Consider the following 14,885-nt stretch of genomic DNA (forward strand, 5'->3'; position numbering starts at 1 on the left):
ACCAGATTCTGAACCTAGATTCTTTAGAATGCACACACAGCCTCGGAGGTCATATAATATCTATCTCTTCCCCCTCCCCCAGCTCTAACCTCAAGAAGTGAGGAAACTGTTAGTTTTTGAAAAAAAATTAATTCATTAATGTGACTTTTGCTTAATAAAAGTAAGGGAGTGACTTTTAGAAAGTAGAAGCAAAAGAGCATCTTGAGCTAGGGGATGGAAAAACTGTGAAAGCTGCAGATTATACTTGGCATTCTCAGTGTGGCAATAAGTTGTGGTAAAACAGTTCCTTGGATCAAAGCTGCCTGAGCTTCCTCCCAGCTTTATGCACTGACTTTGTCTAAACCCTCTTCTATCCTCCAAATATAATGGGAAGCCTTTTTCAGAGCATAGCACAAACTAATGAGAATGTGAGTAAACAGGTTTTTGAAGCAACTCTCCCTCATGACTACTTGAAAATTACAGTATATTTACTATGAGAAAATGACCTGGAAATATAGAATTTATCAGTCCTTAAATTCCCCGTTTTTCTCCTTCTTCAATTTTTATTTAAATGGAATTTGGTGGGTTTAGTTCTCTAGTAGTTTATGAAAAATTATAGCTATGAAAATGAACTGACCAAGCAATTGAATTTATAAATCTCTATGGAAAAAAGAACAACATAAAAAACCCTCAAAAAACCCTCCAAAATGAAACTTTATAGAATTTAGTGGTAGGCCTGGCTGATCCCATTGGGTCTCAACACAAATGTCTAGGTAACTAGTCATCTATATGGGCAATAGTCTCAAACCCTGATGACTCAAATCAAGTTTCAAATGCATCTGCCTTAACATTATCATTTATATTAAATTGAATGCTTGATGTTCATATTTGCATATTAAATGTGGAAAAATCCTGATTTCTTTTGCTTGAACTTAGTTGATCTTTTCTATTAGAAATTCTTACTCTACAGTACAAGCAATTTGCTAGGGACATGAACTGGAAGTTTCAAGTTATGTCTTAAAGTAGAATTGGACCCACAACTGAGCATAAGTCCTAAGAGAGATCTAAAAATAAAAATAATAGTTTGCATTTATGTAGCATTGTAAGGTTTGCGAAGCGCTTTATAAATAATCTCATTTTATATTCACCTGATGAGGTAGGTACCATCATTACACCCATTTTACAAATGAGGAAACTGAAGCAGAGTGAGGTTAATCCAGGGTGACAGAGCTAGTAAGTATTGGTGACTGGATTTGAACTTAGATCTTCCTGGCTCCAGGTCCAATAAACTATTCACTATGCTAACTACCTACCAGCTTAAAAAGACAACACATAAACTAGACATGTTTACTAGTGGCTGAAGTTTATATATACTTTGTGGTTTTCCAAATATGTTATATGCATTATTTCCTTGGTTTCTACAAAGTCCTGTGAATTATTGTTTTGTAGGCATTAAGACTCCTGCTTCAGTTATCAGATAACATGGTCGTGCTGCATTGTCACAGGGAATTGTACCACTTTTAAGATACAGAACTTGGAAATTCTACTCACTGACCATAAACACCTTTCCTTTATTTTCCCCTACTCCTTCATTCTCTCTAAATTTAGGCTTTAACTTCATTGTGACTCAAGTCCTTGGATCAATCCCTCTTCTTCTAATTTACCTCCCCCATTTTATCTTCATTTTGCTTCTCACTGGACTTTAACTCCACAGTCTATTATTTAAATAGTAATCAATAGTAGATGTCGCTAGTTATCATTCTAGAATGTTTTAGTCTCATATAATTCTTAATTAATTTTCTTTTCTCAGAATTCATCATCCATTTTTCCTCTCCTATTCCTGGACTACTAAATGCTAGCAAAAAGTCATGAAATCGATCTGATTTTACCCATTAGAAACATGTGGGACAATTCTGCTGTGGCCAGTCTTGATGAAGGGTAGCAAGACATGCATTATCTTCAGCTTTCAGTTAATGTATGCAGATGATGAAGCATAAGGGGAAAAATAAAAAACAAAGGAAAGCACAAAGGGAGTTTTTCTAATAGACATAATAGAAGGAACAGGCAAAGGAGGAGAGTAACTAAGGAAGATAGGAGATGAATCCTTCCCTAGGGGAAGAGTATCCTGTAAGAGATGGCAGCAAAAATATGCATATAGAAATACTATACAAACATATACTCTCCTAAGTGACTCCCTTTGGTTTTTTCTTGGCAAAGATACTATAGTGGTTTGCCATTTCCTTCTCTAGCTCATTTTACAGATGTGACTTAACCTCTCTGAAATTCAAGATGCAGTAGGAATAATAATGGCACCAAATTTACTCACAGCAAGGTGAGAACTAAATGAGATTATAAAGTTTTTTTCTAAGTGCATATAAATGCATGTCTCTGCCATTAAATGTCCTTTTAATGCCCTCATAAAGTACACTTGTAGCATTTAGTAACATTTGGCTGAAAGCATCTTGGAGCTTTTTAGGCTAAGATAGCCTGATATATATTCATATATAATTAAATAGAATATGATCTATACATATAAATGTAGGGATATCAATTGGATCTGTGAATTAGTTGACATAGTGGGAGGAAGAGAAGGAAAGAACTATTTATATAACACTATGAGCTAGGCACTATGATAAGTACTTCACAAATATTAGCAGTCATTGATCATTAATTTGTTAGGGACATTCTTTTCCCTAAAATGCATGTTGGCATTTTTAAGTCTTCAAGAGTTGCCTAGAGAAGCAGCATCAAATTCATTTGGAAATAGATCATTGCTGGCAGCATGTTGACTTGTTATTGTTCTTTATTCTTTTTTTTTTCCAGTTGTGTCTGACTCTCTGTGACTCCATTTGGGGTTTTCTTTGCAGAGAGACTGGAGTGGTTTCTGGAGCTCATTTTCCAGATATGAAAACTGAGGCAAAGCAAGTTGGCCACACAGATAGTAAGCATCTGAGCTGAATTTGGACTCATGAAGATGAACCTTTCTGGTTCCGAGCCCAGTGCCACCTAACTGCCCTATATTGACTTAGCAAACCATAATTAACATTAGCTTTCTTGTAGTTTTTTGCTTTATTAAATTTTCTCAATTATATTTCAGTCTGGTTATTGGGAACTAAATAAATTGTGTTTTATTTATTGGTATAGCTTAGAACTGAGTATAGCATTCAGTATGTAATAGGCAGCCAGTGAATGTATGTTGAAGGAATGAATGGACTTCATTTATAATACAACCAGACATTTTGTGTTTGTATTGTTAACATGTGCTTTGCACCAGCACCTTGATGCTGGCATGTTTCTTCTACTGAAGGACTTTGAGACATATAATGCAATCCTTCTCTATTGTGGTTTAAAGTCTATTAACATTATTTTGCCAAAAGTCCTAACTCCAGCTAAACTTCTCAAAAATGCAGGATAATAGATAAAAAAATGTAATTAGATATATGTAACTTATTACCAGGCTTGAGAAAAAAAACTGAAAATGCAAGATTAATGATAGATGATATGAGGAGATAGACTTTTGGTAATTTCTACTGATGTTGCAATTTCTTTATTTTTGTTGTTTCACTTTTTAGTTTAGTTCTCAGACATGCTTCCTCTTTTTTGCTAACATATTGTTATACAAATGGCACGCTTCACAATGTCATTTCTTTTCCTGATAATGGTTTTGCTAATTCTGGATCAGAATTAACATGTTATTTCAGTGGCAATTAAATTACTAGATATTATTTCATTCATTTATATGGATAAAATACTATTTAAGTTGAATTCTCTCATTACAGTTTTTAAACTTGATAACTCCTCCTTCCCTCAGCTAAGAATAATAATTTTGAAAATTTGATGTAAGTCTTACATGGAATGTAATTACACTGAATGGAATATCTTCCATTCTCCTCCCCAGTACCCAAATAGACTCTTCTAGGAAGACTGTGAAATCAGAATAGCTAGTTTTCTAACAGCCTACTATCTCCTTTTTGTATGGCCTTCCCCTTCTTCTCAACATTTTATGACATATGACATTGCTTCCTTCTGTTACCCCTGACTAGTTAGGGAATTCTCATTTCAGTACACCAATGAGCTTTCCCTACATGAACAAAATTTAGGGTGATTCTCCTTAATGTATTTATCTACTTCCCTATTCTCTAAAAGCTCTGTTCTCTGGAAACTCAAATATTAGCAGGTACAAATGGGTTAAAGCGTTACCTCTCCAAGTTTATTCATGTGCACTTTAACAAGTATTTCCCAGAAACAATATCTTAACTCACAGGAGTCTAAGATAGAATTGTAGGTACCCTTTGCATGGTGTGGATATTTATTTATTTATCAGTTGTCCTCTTCATGCACATCATCTGTGTTCTGCTTTTGGGTTAGGCAAGTCAGACCAGGATCCCGGTAGTCTTTATTAACCCAGAAAGCTCTTTGATGACACTGTTCCCTGACTTTATCTCTCCCCCCCCTTTTCTTCCCTTTCATATACAGGTTTCCCAAGAGGACTTTTTGGAATATTATGCTGGGGTTAGTGCTTCCATTGACAGTGACGCCTACTTCATTCTTATTATGCGAAAGACCTGGAGATTGTGATTTTCTGGTTCTTGTTTCTTTCTGGAATCAAAGCCTTTCCAAGGGATGATTTTTGAAAGGCTTTCAGTACTATTAATTCTGAGAATGATCATATATAAGTGAACTTCTGAATGATTTGCTTTTTTTCTCCTAAACAGGCAGGGACAGTTCATTTCTCTTAAGGAAGTTATGTAAGTGCTATTGTTTCCTCACAAATAACCAAAAAAACTTACTCTAAACATCAAGAGAAAAAGAACAGAGGCATGGACTTGGCTAATGTTCAGATAAAATAACCACATTTTAAGCATCTTTAAAAAATTAAGACAATATCTGTTATTCTACATTTGTTCTCTTTCCCCATCTCTTGAAGTCTAGCCTGGAAGGAATCAGCATGAGAACTGGGGAAAATAAAAAATGTCTGTTTCATAAATTATTCTGAACTTACTGTGTGCTTCTGAGTGTGTTCTTTGGCAATAGTTTCCAAACAACATGAAGGCATACTTCATCCGAGGTTTATTAAAAACCAACACCCAAAGCCAACAATTATATTTAGACTTTAAATGGGGTGTTAGATGCACATACAAGAGCTTTAATGGGGACTTGTTCCCCCCAACACATGCACTTGGGTAGATCAGGTAAACAAATGTGGTAATAAGAATAGTGCCAGGAGATACTAAATCTTTTAAATGAACTTTCATAATTTCATTAAGTAAGAGATGGGAATAATATTCTATGTCTGCTCATTAGGCTACAAACAACAAACATTTAAGAATTCATACTTTTGATGCTGTGTCTGGGGCATTAATCTCTGGGTTCTTTTTCCTCTAGTTTTCTTTAACTCATTACAAGATCAGCCTTCTCCATTCACTTCTTTTTTACAGAGGAGAAAACTGAGGTACAGGGAAATTCTGTGATTTGTCCAAAGTCATTCATACAGCGTCAGAGTAGGACTTCTCTAATTGCAGAGTCAGAACTCTTTCCACTATATCCCAACATCTTCGAATCATTTAAGGGGATTGCTGGTCCATGGAATACTGAAATATTTATTCTGCTAGGTGAAATAATTTTAAAAATAAATATTGATTTAGGAATGATGCTACATCTGAATTTAGTAAACTAATGAATGTAATTGGATATTATTTCAGCTAGAAAAAGAAAGTTTGAGGGGGAAAATTGGTGCAACTTTAATTAGATTTCAGGTTTAACCTTCAGCTTAACCCTTACAATTTCAGAAGAAAAATATATTCATTTACTTGTTTCTTGTGGATTTGAGAAGCTTTCTTTTTCAGTAAAAGGGAGAAAGGATAAATGGACTAAAGTCAGAGATGGTAAAAGAAGGGAAGGAAAGAAGAATATGTGAAGGTCTGGAATAGTGCAGAGCTAAGGGCCACTCTGAGGGTTTTCAGGATTTTCAATTCACTCATCTTTTTCTAATGCAGTGAATTTTACCCTCATAGATGATAATGGAACCAAGGGAACTACTATGAAAATGCATTTTTAGGGAGAAAAGCGTGGAAATTTACCTTGAGAATTTTGTTGAAAAAAATTTTCCATTATTTCCTATACTAGGAATTCAAGCATGAGTTTCTGTTAGTTTCTTAGTCATGAATTAGGCTACACAGAATCCCAAATGGCATCTAGTCATTTTTTAAACTGACTTTTGTTGGGAACACTTTTTTTATTAAAATTTTACTGTGTTCACCTGGGATGTTGTTCTCCATGCACTCATGCCCACCAGTCTCATCCTTGAGCATGTAGCAATACCATCTCTAATTAGCTTATCTGGTCCAGGGATCTATATATAAACCAGCATTTTTACTTCTCAGGATAAAGTGAAGCTTCTCAGTATTATCTCTAAATGGAAACCATTTAACCCTTTGTATCCAAGGATGAGTAAACATATCCAGGATTTTTGGGCAAGGAGTTTTGTCTTTGAAACAGCACAAGCCACATTCTTTCCTGGCTCCTGATTACCACGAAATATCTGTGGACAGAACAAAGTGGGATTTATAGTCTCATATGTTCATCTGGGTAACACTCGTGTGTGTTCTTTAACTATAGCAATTAAAATCTGATTTTTCTCCAAACCGTTGGAGATTTGGATGTTTTCTTTATAGATGTCACAGTGAAGAGTAATATATTCCCTGGAACCAAGCAAAATCTGCACTATCATCATCAAAAGAAGTTTAGCAATCCTATTCTGCTGCTTACCTATCTTTGTCACTGCCTTTTTTGGGTTCACCTCCTTAGAATCCTTTGGATTAGCTCAAATGCCATCTTCTTCAGGAAGCTTTTCCTTTTAGTGCCTCATTCTTAAATTATCTTGGAATAGTTTTTGTTTTGGATATATACTTATTTATATGAATATTTTACCAATAGCAAATAGGAGGGATAATTTCCATTTCATCTTTGTATTCCTAATGCATAGTACATTAATCTAAAGTGAGGGACTGCACTATATAGTCACTAAGACATCTTTCAACATTAATATACTGTAAGCTAATATTTTTTGAAAAAAAATCTTTTAATTAATGTATTTGTGTGTGATCCGGTATATTGGTACAGTTTCGTTGGTGTAGGGGAACTCCAGAAGGGGAAACTTCCTGTACCTTTACTGTCTAGGTTCAGATAGCCTGATACATGCTTTAGAATTTATAATATATTTTAAATATTATTTACATATAAAACATGCAAATATTATATAATAATATAAATAATGCTTAAATAGAATAATTGACAAATATAATAAATCCAAGTATAAGGATAGTGATTGGATTTGTGATTTTATTGGTTTAGGAGACTCCTTGTGAGGAAACTTCTACTAACTCAGACTGGCACCTTCTCTGCAACTTAGAGTCTTAGAGTGTATCTGGAGCTCTTAGAGTTTAATTGGCCAAGCCAGGACACACAGCCAGCATGTGTCAGAGGCAGGACTTGAATCCACTGGTTCATGGCTTTGAGACCAGGCCTTTATCCTTTATACCAGGGGGAGGAATGTCTGGCCATATAAGACCCATGAAATCATTTGCTATATAACAATCTCTCATTACTTTACTTCTATAAGTTGACAATTTTGTATGGCTTGTGAATGGTGTTATAAATATCTGAATGGCCCTTGATAGAAAAAAAGATTCCCCGCCCTTGTTTTATAGCCTGCTGCCAGAAAGACTCATCTTCCTCAGACACGTACTACCTGTGTGATCGGGGATGTCACTTAACCCTATTTGCCACAATTTCCTTATCTGTAAAATAATTCCAGATGGGATCAAAGAGTCAGATATGACTGAAAAATGGCTAATCAATAATAAATAATAATACTATTAATTACAATCAATATTAACATTTAGAGAGAGCTTTAAAGTTTGTAAAGCACTTTATAATGATTATCCCATTTGATTTTTACAATCATTCTGGGAGACAAATACTACAAAGATTATTATTGCCTTTTTATAAATGAAGAAACCAAGCATGAGAGAGAAGTTAAGTTGATTGCCCAGGACAACAAAACTAGTAATTGTCTAGGGCAGGATTTGGACCTGTCTTTGTGACTCTAGGCCACTTCATCCATTTTGCAAATAAATGCAGAAATTTAGTAAAATTGGGCCTTATGGAACTCTCTCTTTTGTGGCTACAGTGGTTAGCAGTACAATTGGAGAGGTGACTGTGAATTAGGAAGTTGGTTGATTATTTGACCGTCAGTCAACAGATGTGCTAACTTTCCCAGGGCTGAAGTTTCTGGCTATATTTAAATGTCTGGAGGCTGGGCTTCTGGTGTGATCTTTAGGGAAGATTTTACTTAGGTAGAGAAATAAAAAGGATCAGTGTCAGCCATAAGCAAAATTATGCAACAGACCTTTATTCATACTTTTTTCCCCTTCTGTGCATAAAATTTCCTCTCTTATTTCCCTTTCAAAATCTTATTGATTCCCTGAGCTTTATTTGGGTAGCACTATGTGTGTTGCTTCACAGTTTAGCAATTAAAATGTAGTTTTTCTTCAAACTATTGGAAATTTGGATGTTTTCTTTACATATGTCACAATGAACATTAATATATTCTCCCAAAGCAGTCATAGTCTGTACTTGTATTATCCAGACAAGTATAGTCACCACCTCCACGCTACTAGGGCTCATTTTACTATTTTACTTTCTTAAGGAGATTTTCTTATAACAATCAGTCATATATCTGCCTCTTCACATCATTCCACAGTCTATACTTTGGATGTTTAGTGTTTGGGGGAAAACAAATTTAACTCATTTCCCACACTTTCACTTGGGCATCTCCACTAAAAGAAGGTGTTGGGGGAATCTTATAGTCATCTACTCTAAGATTCTTAAACTGTGGGTGGGGACCTCATATGGGATTACATAATTGAATGTGGGGGTATGAAATTATGCTTTATTATCAGAAATGTTTGATTTATATACCTATTTTAAATACCTATATATTGTGTAAAAATTTCTTGGGAGAAAAAGATAATCTGAGTGGAAAAAGTTTAAGAAGTCCTGATCTAATCCTACATCTTTTATTTTGCAAATGAAAAAATAGTACAGCTGTGATATGTCTCCTTAAATCTCCTTCAGTGAATATTGTGTATAAAACAAGGAGTTTTATACACATATAAAACAAGGACAATATGACCTCTAAGACATCTTCCAGGTTTAACATATTATATCTATTTTTGTTGGGGAAAAAAAAACCCTTTTAACAAATATATATGGGCTAAATCTACAGTTTCATCAGTATAAGGAATGCTCTGGTGAGGGAATTCTCTCTACCAAATGTAGAACTACCACTTCTTCATAACTTATAATCTAAATGGTATTGTCACTTCACAGGGTTGATTAACTAACAATTTAACTAACCATTAACAGGGTAATAAATGAACACAGGAGCAATAATGCTTTGTTCATGATTGATGTTTACTATATTGGTTAATTGAAGTTGCTTTTCTGTAGTCTTTGTTTCCCTATATCTTCTCCCCTCCCTTTTGACCCTATACTGGTTCCTCCTCGTTGATATCTTTATTGATTTATAGCAATTTCCTTTCTCCTTCAGATACTTTAATATCACCTAATGTATTTTGCCTGTCCCGTAGTTTAACATTTAGTCCTGTCTTTCCTAAAATGCATCGTGTGTTCTGGTCCTGTCACTCCATTTCTGCTCTCATTGTAATACTTCAACTATTCTCAAAAAGGTTTGCTTTCACCCAGTTATACCATTTGGATATCAGACTGATAAGGAGCCTATTAATTTCTTAGTAGCTAATTTTAGCTTTATGTATTTTGCCTCCTAAAAATCTTTATAAAGACAAAAAATGACATACATTGGTAAGGATCTTAAAAAGGTATTAAGATTGTTAGATGGGGCATCTAGCTGGTACAGTGGATAGAATATCAGTCCTGAAGTCAAGAATACTTGAGTTCAAATCTGGCCTCAGACACTTAACACTTCTTAGCTGTGTGACTCTGGGCAAGTCACTTAACCCCAAGTGCCAACAGGAGGGGGGGGATGGTTAGATGAGCATGAATAATTTTGGGGAAGAAGTTATATTATTGTGTCTGGGTGGTTTTATTTAACTCTTTTTTGTCCTTGTCTCTAAGTTAATTTATATGGTAACCAGGAGCATTATGAGAACAGAAGGTAGTCTTATCATTCCAGCTACATAAAACTTCTTTGTAGTTTCATCGAGTGGAGCCTTCCAAATGATATAGCCTGACAGTGATTTGACATGAATCATATTTAGAAAAAAATTAGAAATTTAGAATTTTAGAACAATAAATCTAACCCTAAATCAGATCGTTGACAGGCTCCAATGAGAGTGTAGTTCCCTGTCAGATGTGAAAGAAAGAAAATAGACATTTGTTTAAGAGCCTAATATGTGGCAGATGTGCTAAGGGGAGATTTTTCATCAGATGAACTTGGGTAAATCAGTGAATTTCTCTGTGCTTCTATTTCCTCATCTACAAAATAAAGGTGTTATATGACCTATGAAATTCTTTCCAATACTCTTTTCTAGGGGAGATGTCCAAGAGAAAGTAAGGGAGGATTAGAATTGTTTGCCTTCAAACACTGAACTTTCAAAGGATAGATCTTTGAATAATGTGAAAAGGCAGATGCATGATTTTTTTCTGGGTAATTAATCATTTTGTTCATAGTGCTAATTAATAAAATTAAGGCAATAAAAAGGTAATTAATAAAAGGGTTTAGTGACACTTTAATGTAACCCATTCAATGTTTATACACCCTTGGAAGAGTAGTTGTACCTGAGGGTGGAAATTAACTCTAATTGGTAAATAAGTAATGAGGATATGAATATTATAATAAAAGGTGAGCTTCTTCTCCCCTTCTACCTCTTTTCCGTCTCCTTCCTTTTCCTTTTCCTTTCCCTCCCCTTCCTCCTCCTCCTTCTCTTCCTCTTTCTTTTCCTCCTCTTCCTCCTCTTTTTCCTTCTCCTCCTCTTTGTCCTTGTCCTCTTCCTTCTCCTTCTTGTTCTTGTTATTTTTGTTTTTGATCTTTTTATCCTTCTTCTCCTCCTTCTTTCTTGCTTCCTACATGATTGTTACAAAAAATTCCTATTAAATTACACCCAAAGGATCTGATAAAGGCCTCATTTCTAAAATATATAGAGAATTGACTCAAATTTATAATAGTTCAAGCCACTCTCCAATTGATAAATGGTCAAAGGATATGAACAGATAATTTTCAGATGAAGAAATTAAAACTATATGTAATCTCATAAAAAGTGCTCCAAATCACTATTGATCAGAGAAATGCAAATTAAGACAACTCTGAGATATCACTATGTACCTTTCAGATTGGCTAAAATGACAGGGAAAGATAATGACAAATATTGGAGGGAATATGGGAAAACTGGGATATTGATACATTATTGGTAGAACTGTGAACAAATCCAACCATTCTGGAGAGTAGTTTGGAACTATGTCAAAAAAGTAATCAAACTGTGCATACCCTTTGATCCAGCAGTGTTTTTACTGGGTTAATATCCCAAAGAGATCTTAAAGGAAGGAAAGGGACCCACATGTGCAAATATGTTGGTGGCAGCTTTTTTTGTAGTGGCAAGAAACTGGAAACTGAGTGGATGCTCAGAGAATGGCTGAATAAATTATGGTATATGAATGCTATGGAATACTATTGTTCTATAAGAAATGACCAGCAAGATGATTTCAGAGAGGCTTGGAGAGGCTTACATGAACTGATGCTAAGTGAGATGAGCAGGACCAGGAGATCATTATACACAGCAACAAAAAGACTATATGAAGATCAGTTCTGATGGAGAGGTGGCTCTTTTCAACAATGAGAGGATTCAAATCAGTTCTACTTGTTGAGTGATGAAGAGAGCCATCTACATGTGGAGAGTGAACCATGGGAACATAGTTTGGAACACAATATAGTTTGTTTCTATTGTTATTTGCTTGCATTTTGTTTTCTTTCTCAGTTTTTGTTTTCTTCTTGATCTGATTTTTCTTGTGCAGCAAGACAACTGTATAAATATGTAAAGATATAGTAGATTTAACATGTATTCTAACATATATAACTTGTATTGTATTACCTGCCAGCTAGGGGAGGGAGTGGCAGGAAGGTGGGGAAAATTTGGAACAAAAGGTTTTGCTAGGGTCAATGCTGGAAAAATTACCCATGCATATGTTTTGTAAATAAATTTTTAAAAATCTACAAAATATTATACAAATGTAAATGTGGATAGTTGAAACTTGATTGCAATGAACATCTACTGCAAGAATAGAGTAACCAGCTAAAGCCAAGTCAAGCTATTCTCAAATTATACTGATGTTCAATAAATTATTAACAAAAGTCTTAGAAAAGGAAAACAAGTTGTGCATAGTAGATTTACAGTTTCATGTGCAATCATCTTTTTTATTATATTATGTTACAAAATGCTCATCTTATTCCATAAATTAAAATAAAAATACATACACATAAAAAAAGAAAAAAATGGGGCTGTCTAATAGTAGAATGGATACTAATAATGGAGTGAATAGGTGGTAGATTGTACCTAACTGGAGGTTATCAAATAAACTCTGGGTGATGACTTATTAGACTGAGAGGATTCTTGTTCTGGTTGGAATAGGTAGCTTCTGAAGTCTCTTTCAATTGTCATATTTTGCTCTATGGTGAAAAAGGTAGAAAGAAAGCTAAGAAATCTGAGAGAACCATATTGAAATCAGCAGTAACAGCATTCTCACATCAGGGTCAGGGAATTATATATCTTTTATTTAATCAAGCAATAAATAAATCAGCAAACATTTATTGTGTTTACTATGTTCCATGCATTTTGTTAAGACCTGGAATATAGGCATGAAGAAGGAAAGAATTCTTACTCAAAGAGCTTATGTTCTAAGTTAACATTGATAAGAGAATAGTTCACGATTTATTTTGAAAAATGGATCAGGAAAATGGACATGAAATTAAGTATTGATTAATAATAATTTTACTTTAGTAGAAAAATGTCAATTTTATCTAGTTTTTTTTGGGAGGATGGTAGTATTCTTTGAAAATGATAAAGAAGGGGGCAGCTAGGTGGCACAGTGTATAGAGTACCAGCCTTGAAGTCAAGATTATCTGAATTCAAATATGGCCTCAGACACTTAACACTTCTTAGCTGTGTGACCCTGGGTAAGTCACTTAACCCCAATCGCCTCAACAACAAAAAGAAAAAAGGAAAAAAATAATAAAACAAGATTGGAGGAAAGAGGGTTTTTTGGGGAAAATATGAGTTCAGTTTTGAACATGTTGATTTTATGATGTTTGTAGGGCATGCAGTTCAAGATATCCCATAGGTAGTTGAAAACATTATTGAAGGTCAACAGAATCATCTTCATAGAGGTGATAATACAATTAATGTGAGCTGATGAGATGTTCAAATGAAATAGCATAGAGGAAGAAGAGAGGAATACATAGAGCTTTAGGGACGTTCATGATTAATCAGAGTAACCTGAATGAAGATCTAGTAAAGAGAACCAGAAGTTAGTACTTCCATGAACATCTAGAGAGGAGAAAGTATTTCTGAGAAGAAGGGTCATTGACAGTGTCCAACCCTACAAGGAAGGTCAAGAAGAATGAAAACTGAAAAAGGGTCATTAGGTTCAGCAGTTAAGAAATCACTAATAACTTTGGAGGGAAGAGTTCAGTTGAATAATGAAGTGGGAAGCTAAACTGATGAGAGTTAAAAAAAAGTAAATCAAAGGAAGTTTTCCAATTATCTTAGCTGTGAAATGGATGAGAGATATTAAGATGATAACTTTTTGGGATGAGTAGTAGCAAGGAACTAGTTGATAGGAAAAAATTCAAGATAAATGAAAGACTAGAAATAATAAAGGGAGAAGATAAGGAGGAAAGGGATCACTTGTGCCTATTGGAATATTAGCTTTGGCAAGAAGAAGGACCACCTCTTCACATGAGACAGAGAAAAGAAGAAATGGTGGCAGAAGATTTTGAGTGAGATGAGGAGAGAAAAGGGAACTTTCAGTTAATGACCTTACTTTTTTTTTTTTTAAGGGAAAAACAAGGCAAGATTCTCAGCTGAGAGTTGGCAAAAAGGGGACAATGGCAGGCCTAAGGATGAATGAGAAAATTTGGAGAACCTGGTGTATTGAGTTGGAGTAGTAAATCAATTAGGGAGGTGTAAAATGATTGCTTTGCTTCTGTGAGGTCTCAGTTGGTATTTTGTTCATATTGTCCCCAAATTTATAGTGTACCCAATTAATAGGGTTGTACCCAATCAGTAGGGTTTTATGATTTTCCCCATCTCCATTTATGGACATGAGAATAAGAGCAAAGGTAGCAAATGGTTGGGGTAATTTAAGATTGGGGCTTGGCAGGGCATGAATAACAATAGAACAATGAGGCAAAGATTTAATTGTATAGTAGAGTACAGAATTAAACTGGATTACCAACGAATCAAGATGGGAAAAAAAGAAGAGCATAGTCAGTGCAAGGATGATGACCTAGGAAAGGCCTGAAGGAAGGAATAGAGATTGGTTGATGTCCTGCATTCTCCAAGAGGAACAAAATGACATCATTGTCATGTCATATCACAGTCAGACAATGTGTCTAACTATGGCTGATCAGATCAATATGAGCTCACAATGCTCTGTCATAGGTTGGACATTAATAGTCCCTATGAACATGTGGGGTGGATTCTCGATGAGGATGAAAAACAGAGATTGTAAATTAAAGGAAAATATCAAATGATAAAAGATTATGGTCAAATTAAGGAATTTCAGAGTTCATAAATATAGAAACAGAACTTCTGTGGGTAATGGAAAATCAGAGCTATGTCCACTTCAGTTTGAAGATGAAATGGTTTGAA

At 34.8% G+C, this 14,885-nt stretch overlaps 1 protein-coding gene across 16 annotated transcripts in view; it reads left to right on the plus strand.

Annotated features, from left to right (window-relative positions):
• Window positions 1–4,978, plus strand: part of CAPSL (calcyphosine like) — a 40,162-nt gene extending 35,184 nt beyond the window's left edge. For 6 of the 16 annotated variants that reach the window (XM_074282666.1, XM_074282662.1, XM_074282670.1 and 3 more), the window contains 2 exons: window positions 2,803–2,920; window positions 4,456–4,978. In XM_074282666.1, the coding sequence (XP_074138767.1) occupies window positions 2,803–2,920; window positions 4,456–4,496 (159 nt within the window). In that variant the 3' untranslated portion in view covers window positions 4,497–4,978. Of the gene's footprint in view, window positions 1–2,802; window positions 2,921–4,455 lie in introns of those variants that run through there. The other 10 variants (XM_074282675.1, XM_074282669.1, XM_074282668.1 and 7 more) reach the window with 6 other exon arrangements.
• Window positions 4,979–14,885: the final 9,907 nt, after the last annotated feature.

This window comes from Sminthopsis crassicaudata, chromosome 1, assembly GCF_048593235.1.
Source record: "Sminthopsis crassicaudata isolate SCR6 chromosome 1, ASM4859323v1, whole genome shotgun sequence".
NCBI classification, from domain to species: domain Eukaryota; kingdom Metazoa; phylum Chordata; class Mammalia; order Dasyuromorphia; family Dasyuridae; genus Sminthopsis; species Sminthopsis crassicaudata.